The sequence below is a fragment of the Lepisosteus platostomus genome, chromosome 22 (assembly GCF_059453375.1).
Source record: "Lepisosteus platostomus isolate fLepPlt1 chromosome 22, fLepPlt1.hap1, whole genome shotgun sequence".
NCBI classification, from domain to species: Eukaryota; Metazoa; Chordata; class Actinopteri; order Semionotiformes; family Lepisosteidae; genus Lepisosteus; species Lepisosteus platostomus.
This window is the reverse complement of record NC_142632.1, coordinates 15828560-15849009: the sequence shown is the minus strand read 5'-3', so window position 1 is coordinate 15849009 and position 20450 is coordinate 15828560. Positions and strand designations below refer to the sequence as shown.

Genomic DNA, 20450 nt, shown 5'->3' with positions numbered 1-20450 from the left:
ACCCAGTTATGGCTGGCACTTGTGGTGTTGGGAACAATGATAGACCTGAATACCACTCCATACTGTACCTTGGCTGACACTGAATGGCTCTGCTCAGTTTCGGCAAGGAGATTAAGTGTATAACCCAAACATGGAGTGAGTCACGTCCTGGAAAGAGCTTCAGCTCATTGTTTCAGTTGTTTTGCAGTCAGTTTTTATTCAGAGTGGGACAGGTAAAGGAGAAGTAGTAACCTAGATCTTTTTTCATTTCTTTCATGTGGGGCATGATTTCTAGGACTGCAAGTGTTTTTAACCATGTTTGTTTCACAGACCGCAGGATGCAGACAAGATGAGGAAGTCCTCCCCATACAGTTTTATGTGCAGAAGATCACGGTTTCATTATATTAGTGCGGGTGATAATTTCTGCATTTGTTGCCTAAAACATTTACTTATCTGGACCACAAAATCTGTCTCCAATGCTAAAGGACACCTATAGAACTGGAGATTTGGGTTTAGAAGAATGGAGGGTTAAGGCAGTGAAATAAAAGCATGCAATAGGAATGAGCAGGTATTTAGCTTGATTGCTTAAAGTATTAAAGTGCTTTTTTACATCATCAGTAAACTTCTGCAGCTTCTTCAATCTCACCTGGATGGGGTCTTTTTAGATGTACTAACCATACTAACAGCAATGGATGATAAGTGTTGTTTTTATTTCATTGTTCTTTGAGTAATATTGTGAAAATATTGAACTTTTTAAATGGGTTGTGAGTCATAACATCTAAAGAACGCTAAAATCTAATGTGTAAATATGAAATTGAATGTATCAAAAGAAAAGGGATGCTGGCTAAAAATCTCAAATATGTCTATATCATGTGTATATATACATAGTATTACTTGATCTTTGTGGCAAGGCTAAGCAAATATCTTCAAGTACTTCTGTTCTAGAAATACTAGGTTTCTCTAAATAAATACACTACAAATGTAAATGTGTAAATTTTAAATAATTTAAATATTATTATATAATTAAATATTAGTTTCGTATTGGGTTTTAAAAAGAACTGGAATGTATTGCTAACTTGAAAAGGGCGATTGTCCAAAAGCTTCCTAACAAATTTCAGGTACAAGCCTCCTTAGATGAATTTTCCTGCATTTAAAGAGGTTAAAACTCGAATTATGTGACTTGAAATATTCAAACACATATCACAACTTTTCCAAGAAGAACCTGTTCTGTGAGGTTTGCTGTCCCGCCTTCGGGTTCGACGCCTCAGCTAAAACATCCACCACATCGCGAATGAGCGACACCCCACCCTGTCTTTTCAACCGCTCCTATTTGCACCCTCTCGGACTGATCTACCGGATTAACAACAATTAATCAAATTGATTTATTGTCTATCCAGTCTGCAGCTACCGAAGCCATGAGCTCTGTCCTTGTGGTCACCTTTATGTCCGTCTGGTTTAGAGTGGCAAAAGGTCTAAGTACAGGTAAGGTTGTCACTTTAAAATTAATATCAGTTTAAAGTTTAGTTTGTGCTTTTATTTTCACTTTATTTTTCTGTTTTCCTACAGGAAAACTAAAAATGTTAACGCAGGTGGCGTCAGTGAAAATTAATTTACACTGTACTGAATGGCGCTAATTTAATTTAAAAGCCGAAAGTAATGCATGCGTATCTGGTAAAGGACTTTCCTTTTATGGTGCTCAATTTAACAATATGTTTTATGCACCGTTATCTAAATGCATTCGAAATAACATTTGCACCGGTCGCCGAAGGGGTAGGTACAAACAGTAGAAATTGGCATTCTCATATGAGGGATTTTAACTCTTTCAGTAGTATGTCGCTATTTTAGCAGAAAATGCACTGGGCATCTGTTTGTGCAATCATGCTTTCTCGTTATGACGATTAAGTCAGAACCGCCAGAGAAAAAGTTAAACCTGAAAGAATCTAGGGGGAAGTTTACATAAGATTTGACATATTAATAGATTTTTATAACTGGTTTAACGTGACAAACTCACGAGGAAGCGCCGTAAAACTACGTTTTGTAAATAGACAGTCCACTGCCTGTATTCATTTATCCCAACATTGAAATTCTGCGTCAGACTTGATTTTTCTGTACTTATGGTTGCCTTACGGGAGATGCATTGTATATTCAATGTTACAAAGAGAAATTGAAAGGTCACACATAAGGGGCACCATCCATTTCTCCATTTTCTGTGTTGGACAGTTTATTGCTGTGTTTAAAGTTCTTAATTTTACATGTCATTTATCTCAGTTTTCCAGCTAATTTATGCATTGTTCAGAGGCTAATAAATGTCTATTTGATAGCAATCAGAGAAGACCTTACCTCATTTCCTTTATCCCCTCCTATAACTGGCTTTTTCTTTGGTGTCTCTCTGGAATGTCACGATGAACAAGAAGCGGGAGGTGAATTAGCCAATCTAAAGTACAGAACATATTCCTAAAGATGACTTCCTTCTCTCCTGCTCTCAGTGCCGTATGCCCCAGAAGTCACTCCCCACAATCTGCTGGGCAGAGTCACCAGCACAACCCTCACGCTGCAACAGCCTGTGTGTTTCTTCAACAACCTCAGTGGCCTCCCCTGTGCTCCAGATAACTGTGAAATCTGGCTGGTCATTGCTAGAGGTGATGGTGAGTAAAAGCCAGTCTGAGATTTCCTTTCTTGTTTGTATGACATAGAAATGCTTCTGGCTTAGCATCCTTAGTTGGCCAGTCACTGCTGGTCCAGTGTCTTTGGCGAAACACTGCTTGTGTGGTCATATCTGCAATGAGCCGGAGCCATTCATGATATGAGGACAGTTACAGTTAGTGCAGAATTCAGGGAAAAGGAGCTGTCTGGGAAGGTGGCGGTGGGGCTGCAGTTATCTTCAGACTCTGCACAGCAGGAACTAGTCTGGGTGACCCGGTAACTTACAGTATCATTTGCCGGGTTTATAAAACAAGTAAATGTTTGCCCCTGATTATTTGTGGTCTGTGAAAAAGGAAATAAATGAGCAACATTCTGTGGATTACGTTTTGAAAATCTCCCCACAGAAGCAAAAGATCATGAAAACATGTGGTTCAGGTTTCTTCTTCTACAGTGTTAGTTATCAAGTCCAGTATAAGGGTTGTTCCACTGGGGTCGTGGGCAGTAAAATGATGTTAGATACTTGTTTCTCAAATACAGGAGTCCCAAAATTTGAAGCCATTAAAGGAAACACCAGTGTCTTGATGAGCTCCCCCTATCCAGATGCCTTCAGAAATAACTCCTCACCTAATTACTTCTTGACCAAGCTGGGTGTTCAGAATGCGTTTCCATGTGCTGAGTCCACAGGCTTCAGGTTTTTTAGAGTTGGGGATGAGGGCTTGTGCTCCACCAGCAACTGCAATGGGATCTTGCCTGCTGGCTCCACTGTCAGGTACTGTAACGAGACAAGGTCACTTTCGTCTGCTGTGACGTATCTCTTAAAAATGGTCGTCCTGAGGTTATAAAGCACAAATTAAGATAAAAGATAAAAGGTAATTCCTTCTGCTTCATTCAATTGCAAATATTCTGCCACTGTGTGCATGTGAGGGCTCAACCATATAATTACAATCAGAGAACCCTGTCTTTTTGCTTACCCCAGCCTCCTCCCCTCCTTACCCAAAAGTTTAACATCATGAGCAAAAGCCTATACTTTTTAAAGGAAATCCAAGCCTACTATTTTTTATTAAATGAGATACAGAAATCAGTTAGAAATGATAAATTATGTTTAGCTAGTTATTCAGACTTAATATTTCAAAGCTAGTGGACCTCAGCTCCTTGGTATAACACTAATATAGGATAATGAAAATGTTCCCTGAAGTATCCTAATGTTCTTCATTATTTAATGTGGTAAAAAGTGCTGTTTCTCCTTTTTGTTTCAGAGCAAAGTATGTTCTCCTGGATCCTGGTTCAAAACAGGTGGTATCTGAGTCACAGTGGTCCAGTCCCATCTCTCTGATAGCGTGTAAGTATCAGTCCATGTAGGGTTATGTCACCCATGATCCACATTTAGGTTTGTGTGAATGCTCCCTGCTCTTTACAGTCTGATTTAGTTTAGTTTATTTCTTTTAGTTTATTGTAGGTAGCAGGGATAGCTCACCAAACTTTGCTAAAAAGCTCATTTACATGTGCCCCTGGGCAACACACAACTAACAAGATACAAGATTGACACATAAAAAATCTAAAAAATGCATAATAAAATAGAAAATAGATATTCCATATGGTGAGGAGTACAAAAATAACAGCATGTATGATGTATGATGTGCTTGAAAAGGGTGTGAGTAATTTAAGAATAGCATATGTTTATTTGCATTTCTTCTTAATCTGAAACTTTATGAAAAGATGGCTGCTTCTTTCACATAATAAACACATGCAAGTCATTGGCAAACCCTTTAGCACAAAGTCATGCTTGGGTCTGATGTTCTACTGGACTTCATGTGTCTCTTCTCAGTGAGCGACTCTGCTGGTATTGATGAGTGGATCGGAAAGCGATCAGGAGGAATGATCGTGGTGACGTCCATCCTGTCCTCTCTGCTTGCCATCCTGCTGCTCTTTCTGCTCACGGCCTTTGTCCTGAGATGGTAAGATATCCAGTAAGGTTAAGATCAGACAGCTGCTATATCAACCTGCAATTCACAACTGGCAGCCTGCTGAAGCTCAGCTTTATCATTCCTCTGTCTAGTATTATTGATTTATTGAATTCTTCAGTCTAGGTCTGATACTTTGTTGATCCCCCTCCAACGCTCTATTGTTTTGCAGTACTGGCTTCCAAAAAGTGAAGCAGGATGTGACGATGCCACCTGCTCTGGGCTCTGTTCGTGTTAAGAAGTACAGCACCCATAACGTGAGAAACGCAGAGGCTGTCCACAGTCCGGGAGTGACTCACACTGTGACCACTCGTACTTGAGCCCCTCAAGTCCTTCAGCCTAGTCCAGCTGCCCCCATGTCCCTCCCTTCTTCCAAGCTGCTGCTCAGCACTGGAGAGAGAGAGTGGCATTAAGCAGCCACATGCAGTTCGCTACTCGCTTGAGGTGTGATTTTTTTTCTTCATTTTCTTTTTGCTCCTCAAAATGCACATCAAAACCCGTCGAAACTGGGCAGCTGAAAGCTAAGAGGAGGAAATCGGTTTGTGCTGCACAAAGCCATGCAAACTCTCAGCAAACTGTTGTGATTTATAACTGGAACCTTAACATTGCCCCATAAATTGATCAATATTTGTATCATGATTTTTATTCTCTTATCTCTTTCACTCTTGGGTTGTGAGATCTTTTCTCAGCATGTAGTGTATGTTTAAATTAAGCATTTCAAAAGTCATACTCATTTCATTCTTTGTGGCAGAATATTTATTATAAAATTCCTTGTATTTTCTGTTTTCATTTTCATTGACAACCGGGGATATAAACAGAGGTGGTGGGGAACGTGTACACATCTAAGTGGATTTGTCATGATGAAATAATGACATACAGTAGCACAGGAAGCAGTGTTTATCCTGCATTGAGAATTCTCCACCTTGTCGTGCAGAATTCACCTCCATCCTTTCCCATTACAGCTTTATCCTCCAGCAGGATGTCCCAGCTCTGGCTCGAGGGACCCCTCACTGATTGGGTTTTGTTCCAGTCAAGCCGACAAGGAACAAAACCCATCAAAATCTTGGGGTCCCCAGGAGTGAAACTGGGACCCCCTGTTCTAGAGGATCACAGTGGGTTCCACACGCAGGTCTCACACACAATCCAGAGACACCAGTTCACCTAGACAGGATACGTGTGGATAGCGAGAGGAATCAGGCTGGCCAGGTAAACCCCAAGAAAACACAGGGTGGACACGCACACACTACACAGCCAGAAACCGGTAGCTGTGAAATGACACCACTGCTCACTGTGCCACTGCAGAATACCAGGATGTTGATTTACTGATATTGTTTCAAGCAATGGCAATAACCAATTTATTCTAATGTAATAAAAAAATCTTTGTACGAAATGTGTGTGTACATAATTAATATTTATGTTGTTTAAATAGCCACAGTTGTTTGTTGTTAAAGACAACTGAGACTGAATGTTTAACATACACTGATGGGCAAAATTCTTATAAACCCATTTATAAAAGAAAGGGATTTTTTCTGGGCCTCCTGAAATCATTCCTCATGAAAAAGCTCTGTCCTTGTGGGATGAGTTCAGGCTTGCATTTGCCCTTACCAGGAAAATTGACTTTCTGGAGACATTAGCTGATTAGGAGTGATCTAAAGAGATCCAGAAAACATGAACAAGAATGTGGTCACACCTGTGCTGATGCACAGACAGCAGCAATGCCAGTGACATCTTAATAAATACGTCCACAGTTGTGCTTGCGTCTGTTGTCACACACACGCAGGGCCGTTGTGACCAGGGCGCTGTGGACTGCGTCAGCTGTTTGGCTTTGTTTTTGTTTTTCCTGCACTCACACCTGTGAAGGCCTGGGACACAGATAATCCTCCCAGCAGATTTGCCGTATCTCTCCCTTTGAGCTGGTTCCTCCGGTTCTGTGACTGCTGTGGAAGATTGGTTAGTCAAGGCTGGGCAGAAACACCTGACATAGCGGGTACATTCCGGGGAAACTGGCAATTCTTCCGTTAGAATTGTCAGCCGGATTCCAGGCTTCATAATTCATGACAAGACCTTCCAGGGACAACTGGAACAGCCAAGCATTCCACAGCCACTGCTGTTGTTCTCAGTGTCTTGGCCACACGTCAGTGATGAGGGTAAGTAGAGATTTTTTTCCTCCTAGTTCGTTTTCTGGGAGGATTCCACTTGTGCTGTGTAATCATCATTAAAGGCATTATTATTTTGTTTTAATGGTATTATAATAGTAGTGCAGAATGGTGGCACAGGGGTTAGCATTGCTGCCTCTCAGCGCTGGAACCCTGGATTTAATTCTACTCCTGGGGTGTTGATCTGCATGAAGTTTGTATGTTCTCCCCCACGTTCACAGGGGTTTTCTCCAGGTGCTCCTGTTTCTTCCCACCGTTCAGAGACATACTGGTACTGTAGGTTAACTGGCCTCGGGGGAAATTGTTTCTAGGTGTGAGTGTGCTCATGCCTCTGTCTGCACTGTGATGGGCTGGCATCCCATCCAGACTGTATCCTGCCTTGCACCCATTGCAGGTTGGAACAGGCTCTGGCTCCCTGTGATCCTGAATTGGGTGAAGCACTTAGAAAATAGGTGTATAGATGGTTTTCATAATAGAGCGAGACCATTTTATTTTCCATAGTAGCTATATTGTTTCGCTTGAAAAGCCCATTATGTCTACAAAACTGGTGTTTAAGTACATTATTCTCACTGCAGTTAAGGTGGTGCTGAAGCAACTGGAGGCTCAGCTAGAAGATACACATGCCCCATGACCAGGACCGGAAAGAGCTTGGCTTTGCGTATTGGAAGTGTGTTTCCAAATTACAAGAGAGAGGATTGCAAAGACCTTTCGCAATCCGGTTCTAGGAATTATTCAGCTTGTAGGCTATTAGATATAGTCATGCAAAAAGTCTTACTTTTCAGCGAATTTCTGTCAGTTTTTTAATTGAAACCAACCAACATTTCAACTAACAGAAATCTTTTATCACTGTTGCTACCCCAGTCTCAACTTGTGTAAAATACCTCTTATCTCCTGAAACACCGTTGTGCTGTATTCTTTCTTGGTGGTGTTTGTTTTTGTTGTACAGATGTGTTGGACTCTGCTGTAAAACACATTTCCCCCAGAGGATAAGAAAGCCTGAATGGATTTGAAATCTTCATCAGTATAACAGGGGCTGAGTAACTGTTTGACTTCATCTGTTCTTTAGGAAATCTTGTGATACAGATGTGGAACTCTTCATCCAAATACATTCATCCAGAATGAAAGCGTGCAGACCTAATAAACATCCTTGCAAAATTAGTGTGCTTGATATACTGATATAGTCACAAAGCATCCAAGAATCCAAGTAGCTCATAGTCCCAGGTTGGTACAGGTTGACAGCAGCCCTGTGCCATGTTGACTGACACCCAGCATATACTGTACAGTGCATATCACTGGTTTCTCCAGCATCATTATATACCTACTCAGCTTGCAGGCGTTGGCTATCTATCGTAGCCAGCTTCATAATTACTAAACTGTATAGAGTGGATCAACAGGACCATCTTTTTGGAGGTGTAGTTGTATTAAAGCAAGTTGAAAGGTTTACGTGTTGAGTTATTGTGTTGTAATGTGTGAGGAGAAGTAAAATAATGATGTAACACAGCATCAAGTGACCTCAACATGAGGTGTGTTCACTTTAGGGTTGGGATCGAATGTACTGCACCCTGATGTGTGAAAATGTTGCTTTCTGTTGGTGACGGTTAACTAGAAGGACTTGTTACGCCCAGAGACGGAATCAGGGAGGTAAATGGAGGGTGCAGCAAAGATAGGGCTGCCTATGGTGTTTCCCAAGAATTATGCTGTACAAGAAAGTACTGTAACATACACGCTGTACATTCTATCGCTCAGAATTATGTCTTAAATAAGAGCTTTAAACTGGGATAGTGAAGCATATGTAAATCCTGTTATTTTACATCCCTGAGGCTCAATTTAGAATATCGATTTCTAATCAATCAAATTCAGTCTTAAAATAAATGGTGTCAATTAGCCATATATTTTGTCACTCCTTGATTGCTGTTTCGTCTCTGCTTTTTAGCATTTAGCATTAATAACACAGAAAAAAATTTAACCCAATTCCAGGTGAAGAAGGCTCCAAGGCCGAAACATTGTGTTTTCTTTCTTCTCTTTTCAACATGGAGTAAACCTATTATTTGTTCCTTTAAAGGATAATAATACCTGTACTGAGCTCCCAGGAATGGATATTTCCAAATGGGACCTGAACACAGCTGCATCACCACCAACGGCAATGCAGTACTGCCCAGAGGTTCCCGTCAGGTAAAATTGTGACAGCTGTAAGCTCATATGACTAGATGTCATATATCTGATTGCTTTTACTATTGGAGTGTTCTATCAGCTAGGTTGTCTTTTAAGAGGAGTATTTGGTACTGTGACAAAAATGTAATCCTAGATTAAAAAAAAATCTTTTTGTGTAATTGAGCAGTTGCTAATTTCTTGATTTCCTGATTTCAGGGTGAAGTATGTACTGATGAGCCCAAGTACGAGGCTGCTGGTGCTGTTTGTTTTGTACAGTATTTATATCACAGCTTCAGCAGGACACTTTTTAGGTCCTGTATTCAATACCCTTTCTCTAAATTCTAAAGGCAGGGCTGGGCACAGGCTGCCCTCTATTGTTTCTTTCTGTGTTGTTTTTAAATAATGTCAGAAGGCAGGGCAACCAATCAATGTTAAAAAAGGAAGTTTTCTCATTTCACATCACAGAACAGGTCAATCGTCACAACCAGATAAGGTCCAACTTCAAAAAACACAGCCATGCTGTGCTGTTTGATTGCAGGGAAAAATAACCACTGCCATGGACTGTACACACGTTTAATGTGCCAACATCACAGTCTTTGCTGGTGTGGTGCAAGAACCATTATCCTGCCTATTACACATGCTAATAAATGTCACGCTTTTGTCTGTGATGGGCTGCTTTAAAATAATTACATTCTCTTTTTCTTTTGTAAATCATAAATAGCCAGTTTGTTTTGTTCCCTCCCTTAGAGATGAGACATTTATTGTTCAACCCCACCTATCTCTAAAGTGCTGGGTACGTGTGAAACAGGTTTTTGACCTCTGAAGATAAATACATGTGCTCGTATGATCACTGCATCAGATATCTGTCTGTAGTCTCAGTGGCTTGCGAGTACCTTAAGTCCACATTCTTACTCCATTGACTTGTTCTGTATGATCATGAAATCCACCTGTTATGCCAGTGTCAGATAACTGGTTTAGACTCGGAGATCACTCACAATGTGTGACCAGCAGTTCCTATATAATTCCTGGGTGCTCTGCAGGTGGGTCTGGTTTCCTCAGAACAGTGTTGGTACCCCCCTGCTGACCCTCACTTACATTAAGTTGATCCTTTTCTACTTTTCTTGTTACCTGCTGCCCCAGAAATAGAGGAGATGATGTGGTGTTATGCTGGGGTTGCACAGTGGTGCAGTGGTTACCACTGCTGCCTTGCAGCACTCCGGCCCCTGGGGTGTTATCTTCATGGAGTTTGTATGGTCCGTCTGTGTTCGTGTGGGTTTCCTCTGGGTGCTCTAGTTTCCTTCCACATTCCAAAGACATGCTGGTAGGTCAATTAGCTTCTGGGCAATTTTGGCCCTGGTGTGGGTGCGTGCGTGTCTGAGTCTGTTCGTGCCCTTCGAAGGAGTGGCGTTCCACCCAGGGTGTACCCCGCCTTGTGCCCATTTCAGCTGAGATGGGCTCCTGCCCCCCTTCAACCCTAAATTGTTAAAAGTGGTTAGAAAATGGATGGATGTAGTGCTAAGCTATAAAGGAACAGTAATAGTTTTATTCCATGCTGAAAAGAGAAGAAAGGGAACAACATTTCGGCTGTGGTGTCTTCTTCGGGTGTCCTTGTTCCTTTCCAGCTACACATGCTCCCCACCTGAACTACCTGAACGTGTTAAGCCTTAGTTCTGCTATATGGTGGCAGAGCATGGAAACTGAAGATTGCTTGTCGAATTTTGGCACTTTTAGGAACCATTTTTTGTTCACTTGCATGTGCATAGTGTAGTCTTTAATAATGAATTGTCACAGTGATTTCACAAATTGTTCATCCATCCATCAGTATATCCAGGTAGGCAGGAAAGCCCCTAGGCACAGAGGAGAGAAAAATGAAATAGCCCTGGAGGAGTTACTCATCACCAGTCAGAGGGACCAAGGAGAGGGCTGAGGTATTGGGAGATGGGCAGAAGTGTGTGTTTGCTGGATAAGTGAGGATATATTGTGAAATTGAAACACAAGGCATCAGGTTTCGGTCCTCATGTATTAACCTAAATTATCATCATTATTAAGAATTAGGAACTTTAAAATCTGTCCTTTATCATACTGGGAGCCAGGGAAGAGACACCAGTATGGGTGTATCTGATGGGATGTTTTAGCTGGGACCACAGGCTGACTGAAACTTCTGAGAAAGGTATTGACTTTGATGTCACCCAAGGCAGTTCTCAGAGCATGTTTGCCACACCCACCTTTTATTATTTTCATCATTCCCCCAGAGAAGTAAGGGTTAAGGAAAAAGGGAGGGGATGCCCTGAGTTTTAAAGAAGGCAGCTGGGAGTCTGTGCATTTTCTCTGTCAGGACGGCCGGCTGTGTTCAGGGAGCCAGGACCTCGAGGGAATAGGGGTTTCCGTTGCTTCCCAGCGATGGCTTTGCTGACAGCAGCTGTGCTCTACTGTGTGTCGGTCTGGACCGTAGCAGGAAAAGGTAGGTCTAGTCCCTCTCTCAGGCTGACCTCCCTGTGCCCTCAATATCGTCGCTAAAACAAAAAAAGCAGTGTGATTTTTTAAAAGTTGGGTAAGAATCTATATTTGTATGAACCTGCTGAGCAGCATAAGATACCTACTTTCCAGGGCAAAGCAGAGCTGGAATTCTGTATCTTTTGTTTCATCTCTCCTAGGGTTCGACGTGTGCATCGATCTCTGAATAGGATATAGCTTTTGTGAGCAGCCTTTGTTATTAACAGAAACTAGAAGAGGAACAAGTGCTAAGAGATGTGGTACAAAAAAAAGTTTCAATTACAGACTCTGATTTTTAGATCTAAAATCAATTTTTTTTGTGTGGCAATAACCTGGAAACCGATATGCACATCTTCATTTGGATTTCACTCTTGCTTAACATCTTTGTCAAATGAGAAATGAAACAGAGTAATGGACAATTATTAGGCACACTGGAATAATTACATTCCATTTCATCTGATGTGTGAAGATTGAAATGTGTCTCCTGGTAATGTATTATTTCTACTACTTTGTTTTAACCTGATGTCTGTCAGAAGGACATTATTGTGTCTCTGAGAAGTGTTTTTCAGAAATCTGGAAAACAGGTTTAGATTTGCAGTGCAAAGAAACAGAATAAAGACTGAATATGGAAAGCCAGTTTGGAGTCAACAAGTGGAGAATATTATTTATTTTTTCTTATTCTGGTGATACTTTTACTTGAACTGAGCTGTAAAAAATAACGTTACAATGTGTATCATTCAGCATGTGTGGCATAAAAAGAATCCAACAGTATACAACATGAAAATAATTTTAAAATATGTGGTACGACACCTGCAGTATAACGAATACACAAAAGGATAATAGTGCAGCAGTATGAGGAGGTGAGTCTCAAGCAGACCTGATGTGTGTCTGCAGTTCCATCAGGGGTGAGAATGAGGACAATGAGCAGATAAGAGTGATGGAACAGTGAAGGTGAGGAACAGTTATTATTGCTGGAATCTGGATGGGATTTAACCTAAGTTAGAATAAGGAATGCAAAAGGTCTGATAACTGTGAAAGGGTGACTGTTCTTAAACTGTCCATGGTTCTCTATTTGCAAGGACAGGAATAAGTGGTGAAAAGACGCTTGGGCAAAGGTTTTTCTTATTAGAAGTTTGATAGATAGGGTTCAGTGGTTTAGCGGGGTTCTGTGGCAAAGGCATTCATTGTTGTCAGGCTGCATCAAGCCATCAGTTTTCGCAGTGAAAGAAAAGTTTCAGAGAAAGATCAGTTTGGCACAGAAGATCTGGGAGTGGGCAGAAGGAAATAATGTGAGACTGGACTCACGCCTTACACCTGCCTGCACATGTCTCATATAACAAAGAGGCAGCCCAACCCTATACTATGTGCAGATTATTTTAAACATTATATTCTCTCCAATGACATCCTCAACTCTGATGATGTATCTGAAAAGGTCATCAGAAAATTACTACTACTCACACCCTGATTAATCTTGCATTCCTTCTTCCTTTCTAAGCATGGGTGGAGATGGTACACTAAAGCAAAATCATTTTCTGTGACATTTCATACCACTTTAAGCCCTATTGTGATGCAGTTTTGAGCAAAACATAATGCACAATGAAAAGCTAGGTGTACCCTCAACAATTTACTTTAGTTTATCTCTTTGTTGTATTTTCTGTTCAAACTGATCTTCCACCTTGAAGCTTGATCACATTATTGTTATTTTGTATTACTCAAAACACAGACAATGCCATCCCCTGCATTTCAATGGTTTGGCGGTTGAGAAAAAGTCTGTGGGTCACTAATACACAGGTAATACCCTGTTTCTCTCAGATGTCTCCCAGTCCCTAGAATTCATGGCTGATCAGATTTGATATCCTCAACATTTTACACTTGGTCCTAAATATTTGCACTGGGTCTTGGGGAGGTTTAGATGTGATAGAATAACAAAAACTGTGGTTTGCATGTGCATTGTGCCACCCCAGATGATTCCCCTTTTTATGACGATGCACAGCAATCATTCTGCAAGAACAGCCCCACCTCACAGTTGGTCAGGTGAAGAAGTGATAAATCATGTCAGCCGTTGAATTAAAGAAGAAATTTCTGTGGAGGCATGCCAGAATGCACAAGCCCAAACAGGAATTTAGTCAGTTCACCTCAGTTTACACCTATACTTACCTTAAGGAAAGTAGATTGTGTTGAGTTGTATTTGTTAAATAAATGCAGTCTTATTTGTGACTGCGAGCAGACAGGACAAGCTCCTCTGTGACCCCTTGTCCTCTCACACACACACTTCTCTGACACTAGGTGTTTTTTGCCATAGTGTTTGTTTTTTTTTGCTGTAGTTTTGCTGTTTCTCACATCTCTCTCGCAACAGTCTCTCTAACATGACTGTACTCGCTACTGCAGCACCTGTCGGTCCTGTGGCGCACCCACTAACTAACACACCTGTGTATTGTGAGCTGCACCTGTGTGAAGACACTGATCGATAATTACTCTGTGAGTGGAGTTACACATGTCCTGTTTAACAACAATTCTTAAATGGTGTGGTTGCCTATGGCTCACAACAAAAACAGACAGAAACAAGTAACAGAAAAGTACAATTTTACCGATCATACAGGTTTATCAACAATCTAGTTATAGAATCCAAAGAGCATAACATATTTTCATTTGAACTTCATATATTCATTTATCTTTCTTTTACCAGCGGAGTTTAAGGAGTTTCTCTCTCAGACATAAGGCCAGGCTGGATTCAATGACTTTCAAAGAGTTTTCAGAGTTAACATTTAGATACATCATCATACACAGAATCCTGTTTTCTTTACAACTCAATAGCCAAGATGCATGATTTATGCTATATAGTAAAAAAAACCTTTTCCCTTTGTTTTTCTGTGATACTGAATGATAATGGGCTCAAATTCAGATTAATGATTTGTGGCCCAGCTGTGTTCACGTGTTAAAGCCCTTCCAATTAACTCAGTGGAATTTATCTGTCTGAGCTGAGCCTAATTTATCATGTATCATGTATCTAAAATCATTTTTGTTCTTTGTCTAATATACAACTTTCAATACTCCCCATTGTGCATCTACACAAAGACAATTTCTGTCTGTCAGTCTGTCTGTCTGTTCATCCACCCTCTGACCAGATAAAATCAAATTAAAGGTAGGTTAACGTTAGGATAGCTCAACACTGTTAGTTATTGCTTGGTATGGTAATTAAATCTGAAATCTAATTGTAGAGTGAGTCATGTAATTGTTAGGTGTTGTCTGTTTTGTATTAGCCTTCAGAACCTCATTAATTCACTTCAGTTAAAATGAGGTTACAGTCTGATTAAAGGGTCTTTTCTGATTTACCTGGCAAGAGCTGTCAATCTTCTATGGAAACACGGTAATTGTCTATTTCCTACGGTTTTGGGTGGGACATAGTGGATCCCACGTCCATGTCCTCTGATACAATCAGCATTATTTGTAGGCAAGGAACCGCTGCTAAGATTTTTCACAGTTGTCTATATGAGATACTCAGTTATTGGCCTTCTTGTATCTATACTGTGTCTGTTGTAGAATGCCCATCACCTTCTCCCATATCGCAGTGTGAGAAGGTGGAAGTGCCAGCAAATGTAAATGGATCATTGAAGGCACGGAAATTAAACACACAATGAGAATTAACTCAGTATGCAAGCTGCTTAAATCTCTGATCTTTGCAGTGACTTCAGTGGAGTACATCCCAGAGATCACCGCCTACAACATGGCTGGAAGGGTTACTGGCACCACGATGGTAATGAAACAGCCCAGGTGCTACTTTGACAACCAGCTCCTTCTGCCCTGCACCCCAGATAAATGTGAGATATGGCTGGTGGCCGCTGTAGGCTCAGGTGAGTAGCGATCCTGCTTAATTTAATCTCTTGAGTATTCCAGAGGAATGAAAAAATTGAGTGTCCACCAAGTTAGAGCAAGCACTCGCCATGTAAAAGACACTCTTCACGAAATGTGTGTGGATTTTGCTGCTGCAGGAAACTCCCAGGGCCAGCATAGACTAAGGATGAATGGGAAAGGTTGCCATTTCAGAAAAAAAAACACATGTAATGGTCTGTTTAATCTGACATGGACACAGGCTGTGCAGTCAGACCACCTGAATGAACGGGTAGCACCCAGAACTGGTTCACTACCATACAGTTTCTAAATTTCTAGAGGATTACTGTTTGTGTTTGGGAGTAGAGTTCTGCCCCAGTGGGCAGAAATCGGAGTTTGGAGTTATAGTTAGGATAACGGTAAGGATGTATGTGGCCTGTGAAATAGTATTTCCTTGTACCGAGTGTCAAAGTCTCCCTTTCACAGAGCAGTAGGAAGGATGGAACTCGGCTTGAAAAATCAAAAGAAAATGGGTCTAAACTTATAAACAGGGGAGGAACAAAAGAAAAGATGAGCATAAAATAGGCAGCAAAAAACTCTTTTTTGCGATTCTGGTAGTCATGCGAAGTGAAACTACAATTTCCTCCAGGAGTTTATTAAAAAGATCCAGAGTCTGGCCCGCTACAGCTTGGTGGGGAAGCCTGTGCCAGTTACCAGCAACTCTTTCTGCAAAGAAGTGTTTCGGATTGTTTATAATAAACAAATTCCCTTTTAGTTTCCAATTGTGACCTGTGTCCCCCTCGCACTCCTGACTTTGAAACAGTCCCCTGGGTTGTCCGTCTCTGCATCACTTGGTATTTTGCATCTACATAAAATCTCTTTTCAATCACCTTTGCTCACCAGATTTTACACCTCTAGCCTGTCCATGTATGACAATGGCAGACGTTCCGCCCAGGAATCATTGTCCCATATACATTACTGTTGTTATTATTAATGTTCAGTCTGTAATAATTAGATGCCACATATTCACACAAGTACCTCTTTTTATCTTTTGGGAAGCAGGAATCCAAAACTTCGATGCAGACAAGGGAAAATCCACCATCCTCAGTGAATCTCCCTATCCCACTGCTTTCACCGGCAGCCCCCCCAAGAACTACTACCTGACGAAGGTGGGACGTCAGCAGGTATTCCCCTGTCAGCAGTCCCGTGGGATTGTATATTTCAGAGTCGGGGATGAAGGAAACTGCACCTCGGCCAACTGCAATGGAATATTGCCGGCTGGCTCCACTGTCAGGTAATCTGCTCACTGGGCTCCAGTCAATCCTTCAAACCCCCATTCCAATCCAGACACAGAACGGCTCAGTAAAGCTCTCTTACTGTATCTCCGCTCACTCTATCTGGTAAGCAGCATCCCTGTGGTGCTGCCAAGCTTCATGTCTATAATGCATCACAACAACACTGAGCTCATCATATATCAATCAAAGCAATAGATTCCACATGTTGTGCTTGTTAGCGGTGGTATTGATCTCTTTCGGGGCCCACCATGATTTATGTGAGTAAAACCATGGATGCACGGTGCTTTAATGTGCCACAAGTAGGTTTCTTGTCATTGATACTAAAAATAAAGATTAAGTAGTATACTTAAGTGAATGAAATGTAAACTAGAAGACTTCACGGCACCTTCTGGTCATTATATGACAAACTCTGCCCCCTAATGGGATCTAAGTAAATTGCATTTACTCGAGGTTAGAGTGAAAAGGAACACTTTGGTCTGGTATTCATTTTGAAACTTTTTCATTTTGGTTTTCGCCCCATGAGGTAGTGTATTAATATTTGTGTGTGGAAGAGTAAATGGATCTTGCTTTAGAATTTAATGTCTCTCTCTGTACAAGACAGCCAAGTTCAAGAGTCTTTTAAAATCATTAAGCAAAGCTGAAAAGAACTAAACCATTACTCCTTTGTCGTTTCCAGGGTGAAGTATGTTCTCGTTGACCCAGCGAGCAGAAATGTGACCACAGAAACCTATTGGTCTCAAAATATTACTCTTTACAGCTGTAAGTCCTTTTTGGTCTTTTTCTTATTCATGTAAATACATCTTTTAAAGCTACATATGTATCTGTGCTGAATACAGAGCAGGGAGTGGACTGTGTTTGTGATTTCTGCTGTGCTAAGACATTGTTTTATTGGAAGAGTAAAATAGCTGCAATTAAAGCCCATTTAGTTTCATTCTTTTTCTGTTTTTTTTTAAGAATTTAAAACAAATGTTGTTGTCATGTCAATTTAGCTTTTTGACAGACCTATTTCAGTTGAACTGAACCAGTTCAACACACAGTTGTACTGCAAGACAGATTCTGCTCTCGATGTAGACAGGCAGTCACTCTAGAAATTAAGTGAGGTCATTGATAACCACAAAACCCAACACCAACAGGGTAAATGTGCACAATCACTGAATCCTGGCCTTCATTTCTCGGCAGCGACGGATCCAGTGGTCATCTTTGATGGAATCAGGCAACGCTCTGCAGGGATGATTGTCATCACCTCTATCTTGAGTGTCCTTCTCTTCCTGCTGCTGCTGCTGCTCATTGCAGGCTTGATCTATGCCAAGTAAGTTGGATAAATCGCAGATCTTTGAAAAGTCTTTCATTTGCAAAGTCCACATTCTAGTTTTATTGCCTAAGAGTTAATCAGGCCGTTATTCCTTGCACCAGTCTTAGGGCTGCGGTTATAAGATGATAAAATAATTAATTAAAGGAAAAATGTACTCCAGTACTAGGAAGGAAACTGATGAGTGATAGTTCTCCAGTTTCTAGAGTCATATTAAACCCTAATGAAAAGAAAACATCTGTTTTTTTTAAAAAGGCTTAGCACTAATTATTAATCAAAATCCAACAATCAGCATAATATGACCTGATGTACAGTATGCATAGAGGACAACATTGGCCAAAAACATCACTAACCCATTGCAGAGAAAATGAAAGATGTCTTTTTTCAAAAACTAAAAGCACCTGTAAAAGTATAGCCCAAGCACTAGCTTAACTCTTCTGTCTCTATCTTTGCAGCAGACACAGGTGTTGGAAGCAGCACAAAGAAGGTATCCCAGCCAAACTGGGCTCCTTACGGATCAAGAAGTATGACACACACAACTTACAAAGAACCCAGCCCCAAGAGTCCCAGAAAGTACAGGATGGAGTTAAAAGGTACATTGAACCTGGCATGCCCAACCAATACTCCTTCCCCGAAGACATTCCAGAGCTTCAGGACTCCAACAGCATCCAGAACTATCAGACTCATAACTTGCAAAATGATGGCCTTTATGCCAACCCTATTTAAACCAGATGAGCCGACAAACAACTCGCAGAGGTGTCGTTTTGAGAGGTTGCCTTGATTCCGCACAAATGCCGTTGAATTTTCAAATTGATAAATTTGTAATTATTTTTACCCATTTACCACCCCATGTCTGACCATCTAGCTGTAACAGATTTCTAAGTCACTCACAAAACAGCCTCTGAAGGGAAAGTCTGAAGACACAGAAGCCCTAGATGAGTATGATACAATGTGGCATATATGCCACCCAGAGGACACATCTCACAAAGTACCGGTCAGTCTATGGTTTACAACTAGTGTAAGAGCGCGTCCCACTGACAGACAGTCCAGCCTGAACTGGAACCCATCTCTGTGAGCAATCCAGCAATCTGTGAGATTGGAGAACATGGAGAACATGAGCAAGCAAATAGTGTTTACGACTTGAAAATGAGTTCTTTCACTTTGTAAATCTTAAGGAACTAAAGGGTAAACTGGTTGTGCGATCTTTTATATTATGAAGGATGGGCAGTGAGAGGTTTTTTGTATTAACCTTCGACTGGAAATCTGTATAAATATCATTATTGAGTTGTGTGTTATTGTTGCAGTGGGAAAATATTTAATCTCACAGTGAAAAAACTGACATGTGCACTGAACATAATATACATTGTTAAAATCCCCACTTGAGGGTTCTATTGTCCCACAGCAACATTAGCATCATACAAAGCATTACACTGAATAGTTTAAAATAAACCTGGGGCACATCATTTGAAAATATTACTCACACCTTGATCCATTATTGATTGTTTTTGTATTTAAGGGGTTGTTCTGGGATTCTGGGATTTTTATTTACTCCACTCTCAGCTGTCTCATTATTTATTCAGTATTTAAACCTTGTTGTCTACTGTAGGGAGCTATGCTGAATTTAAGTTAAAACCTATGTGTATTTTAGTATTTTCTCCACATCGGGTATAGGTTTATATAAATGTAAATGCACACTCGGACTACTTGATATGCCATAATACAGTGTATATCAATATAAGATAAAAAAATGTGTCCTGTGTTTGTGTGTCCCTGCGATTGTGTAGAGAATATTTCTCACTACAAACTAAAAGTTGATACTCTGGCATCTTGAAATGTAATTGCTGGAAGAGATCCTTGGATCAATTAAGTATTAATTACCAAACAGGCTTGTTCCTTTGCTGGACCACATACTGTATAGTCATACCTGTGTTCAAAACATCTGCTTTTTGCATCTTCCAAAAACTTGCTTAATGCATTAGCATTACATTTCACGTTTATTCACAGGGCCCATGCTACTCCTCTTAGGAGAGTTCGGATGAGGTTATAAACAGATCCTGGCTGTCAGCTCTGTAAGTCCAGGTAACGGGAACAGGTTTACACGTTTTGGGAGCCTCTCAAAATTAATACATTTTGAAACTATGCGGGATCTGTGTAGAGCTATAACTTAGGTATTAGTCACCTGACTGTTACGCTCTGATCTCAGTTAACGATAATCCAAGCGAGTTCTCTTAGCAGGTATGATTGCAGCAAAGACTATTCAGAGAGGGTGGATACAGCCTGGTATTAATTGTCTTGTGTTTGGATGGGAATTAAAATTCTATTTTGCTTGGGCCACAGCTCGTCATCTCTCTGTCTCTATCACTACTCGGGCGATTTGGGACCCTCGTAAAGATGCGATAGTGGTGTTTGGCGACTAAGTTTCTTATTCCCCTTGTTTATTTTTCATACTTTTGTTTTGACTGAAACACTGTAATATACATTGTATCTCTGGAAGAAGTGTATGTTTTTTTTTTAATTATGTAATTGTCTTTGTTTCCTCCCCAGTGGGCTTGGGGTAGAAATAAATCAAAATAAATTAATCGCTAAAAAACATGTGGCTTTCACCCCCTCCGCCACCCTGTCCTGTTGTACTCAG

General features: G+C 40.8%; 2 protein-coding genes across 4 annotated transcripts; both read left to right on the top strand.

Annotated features, from left to right (window-relative positions):
• The first annotated feature begins 1232 nt into the window (after positions 1-1232).
• On the top strand, positions 1233-5973 carry LOC148643642 (uroplakin-3b-like). The gene is made up of 6 exons (XM_088616383.1): positions 1233-1461; positions 2466-2624; positions 3160-3391; positions 3879-3961; positions 4448-4577; positions 4756-5973. The coding sequence occupies exons 1-6, from the start codon at positions 1395-1397 to the stop codon at positions 4901-4903; spliced, it is 819 nt and encodes a 272-aa protein (XP_088472509.1). The 5' UTR covers positions 1233-1394; the 3' UTR covers positions 4904-5973.
• A 5214-nt stretch (positions 5974-11187) lies between these two features.
• LOC148643641 (uroplakin-3b-like protein 1) lies at positions 11188-20405 on the top strand. Of its 3 annotated transcripts, XM_088616382.1 has the most exons (7): positions 11206-11351; positions 11545-11870; positions 15067-15234; positions 16271-16505; positions 17183-17265; positions 17686-17815; positions 18271-20405. In XM_088616382.1, the coding sequence occupies exons 3-7, from the start codon at positions 15108-15110 to the stop codon at positions 18539-18541; spliced, it is 846 nt and encodes a 281-aa protein (XP_088472508.1). In that variant the 5' UTR covers positions 11206-11351; positions 11545-11870; positions 15067-15107; the 3' UTR covers positions 18542-20405. The 3 variants fall into 3 exon arrangements, with proteins under 3 accessions (XP_088472506.1, XP_088472507.1, XP_088472508.1); XM_088616380.1 differs by lacking the exon at positions 11545-11870 and having other exon boundaries at positions 11188-11351; XM_088616381.1 differs by lacking the exon at positions 11545-11870 and having other exon boundaries at positions 11192-11351; positions 16274-16505.
• The last annotated feature ends 45 nt before the right edge of the window (positions 20406-20450 follow it).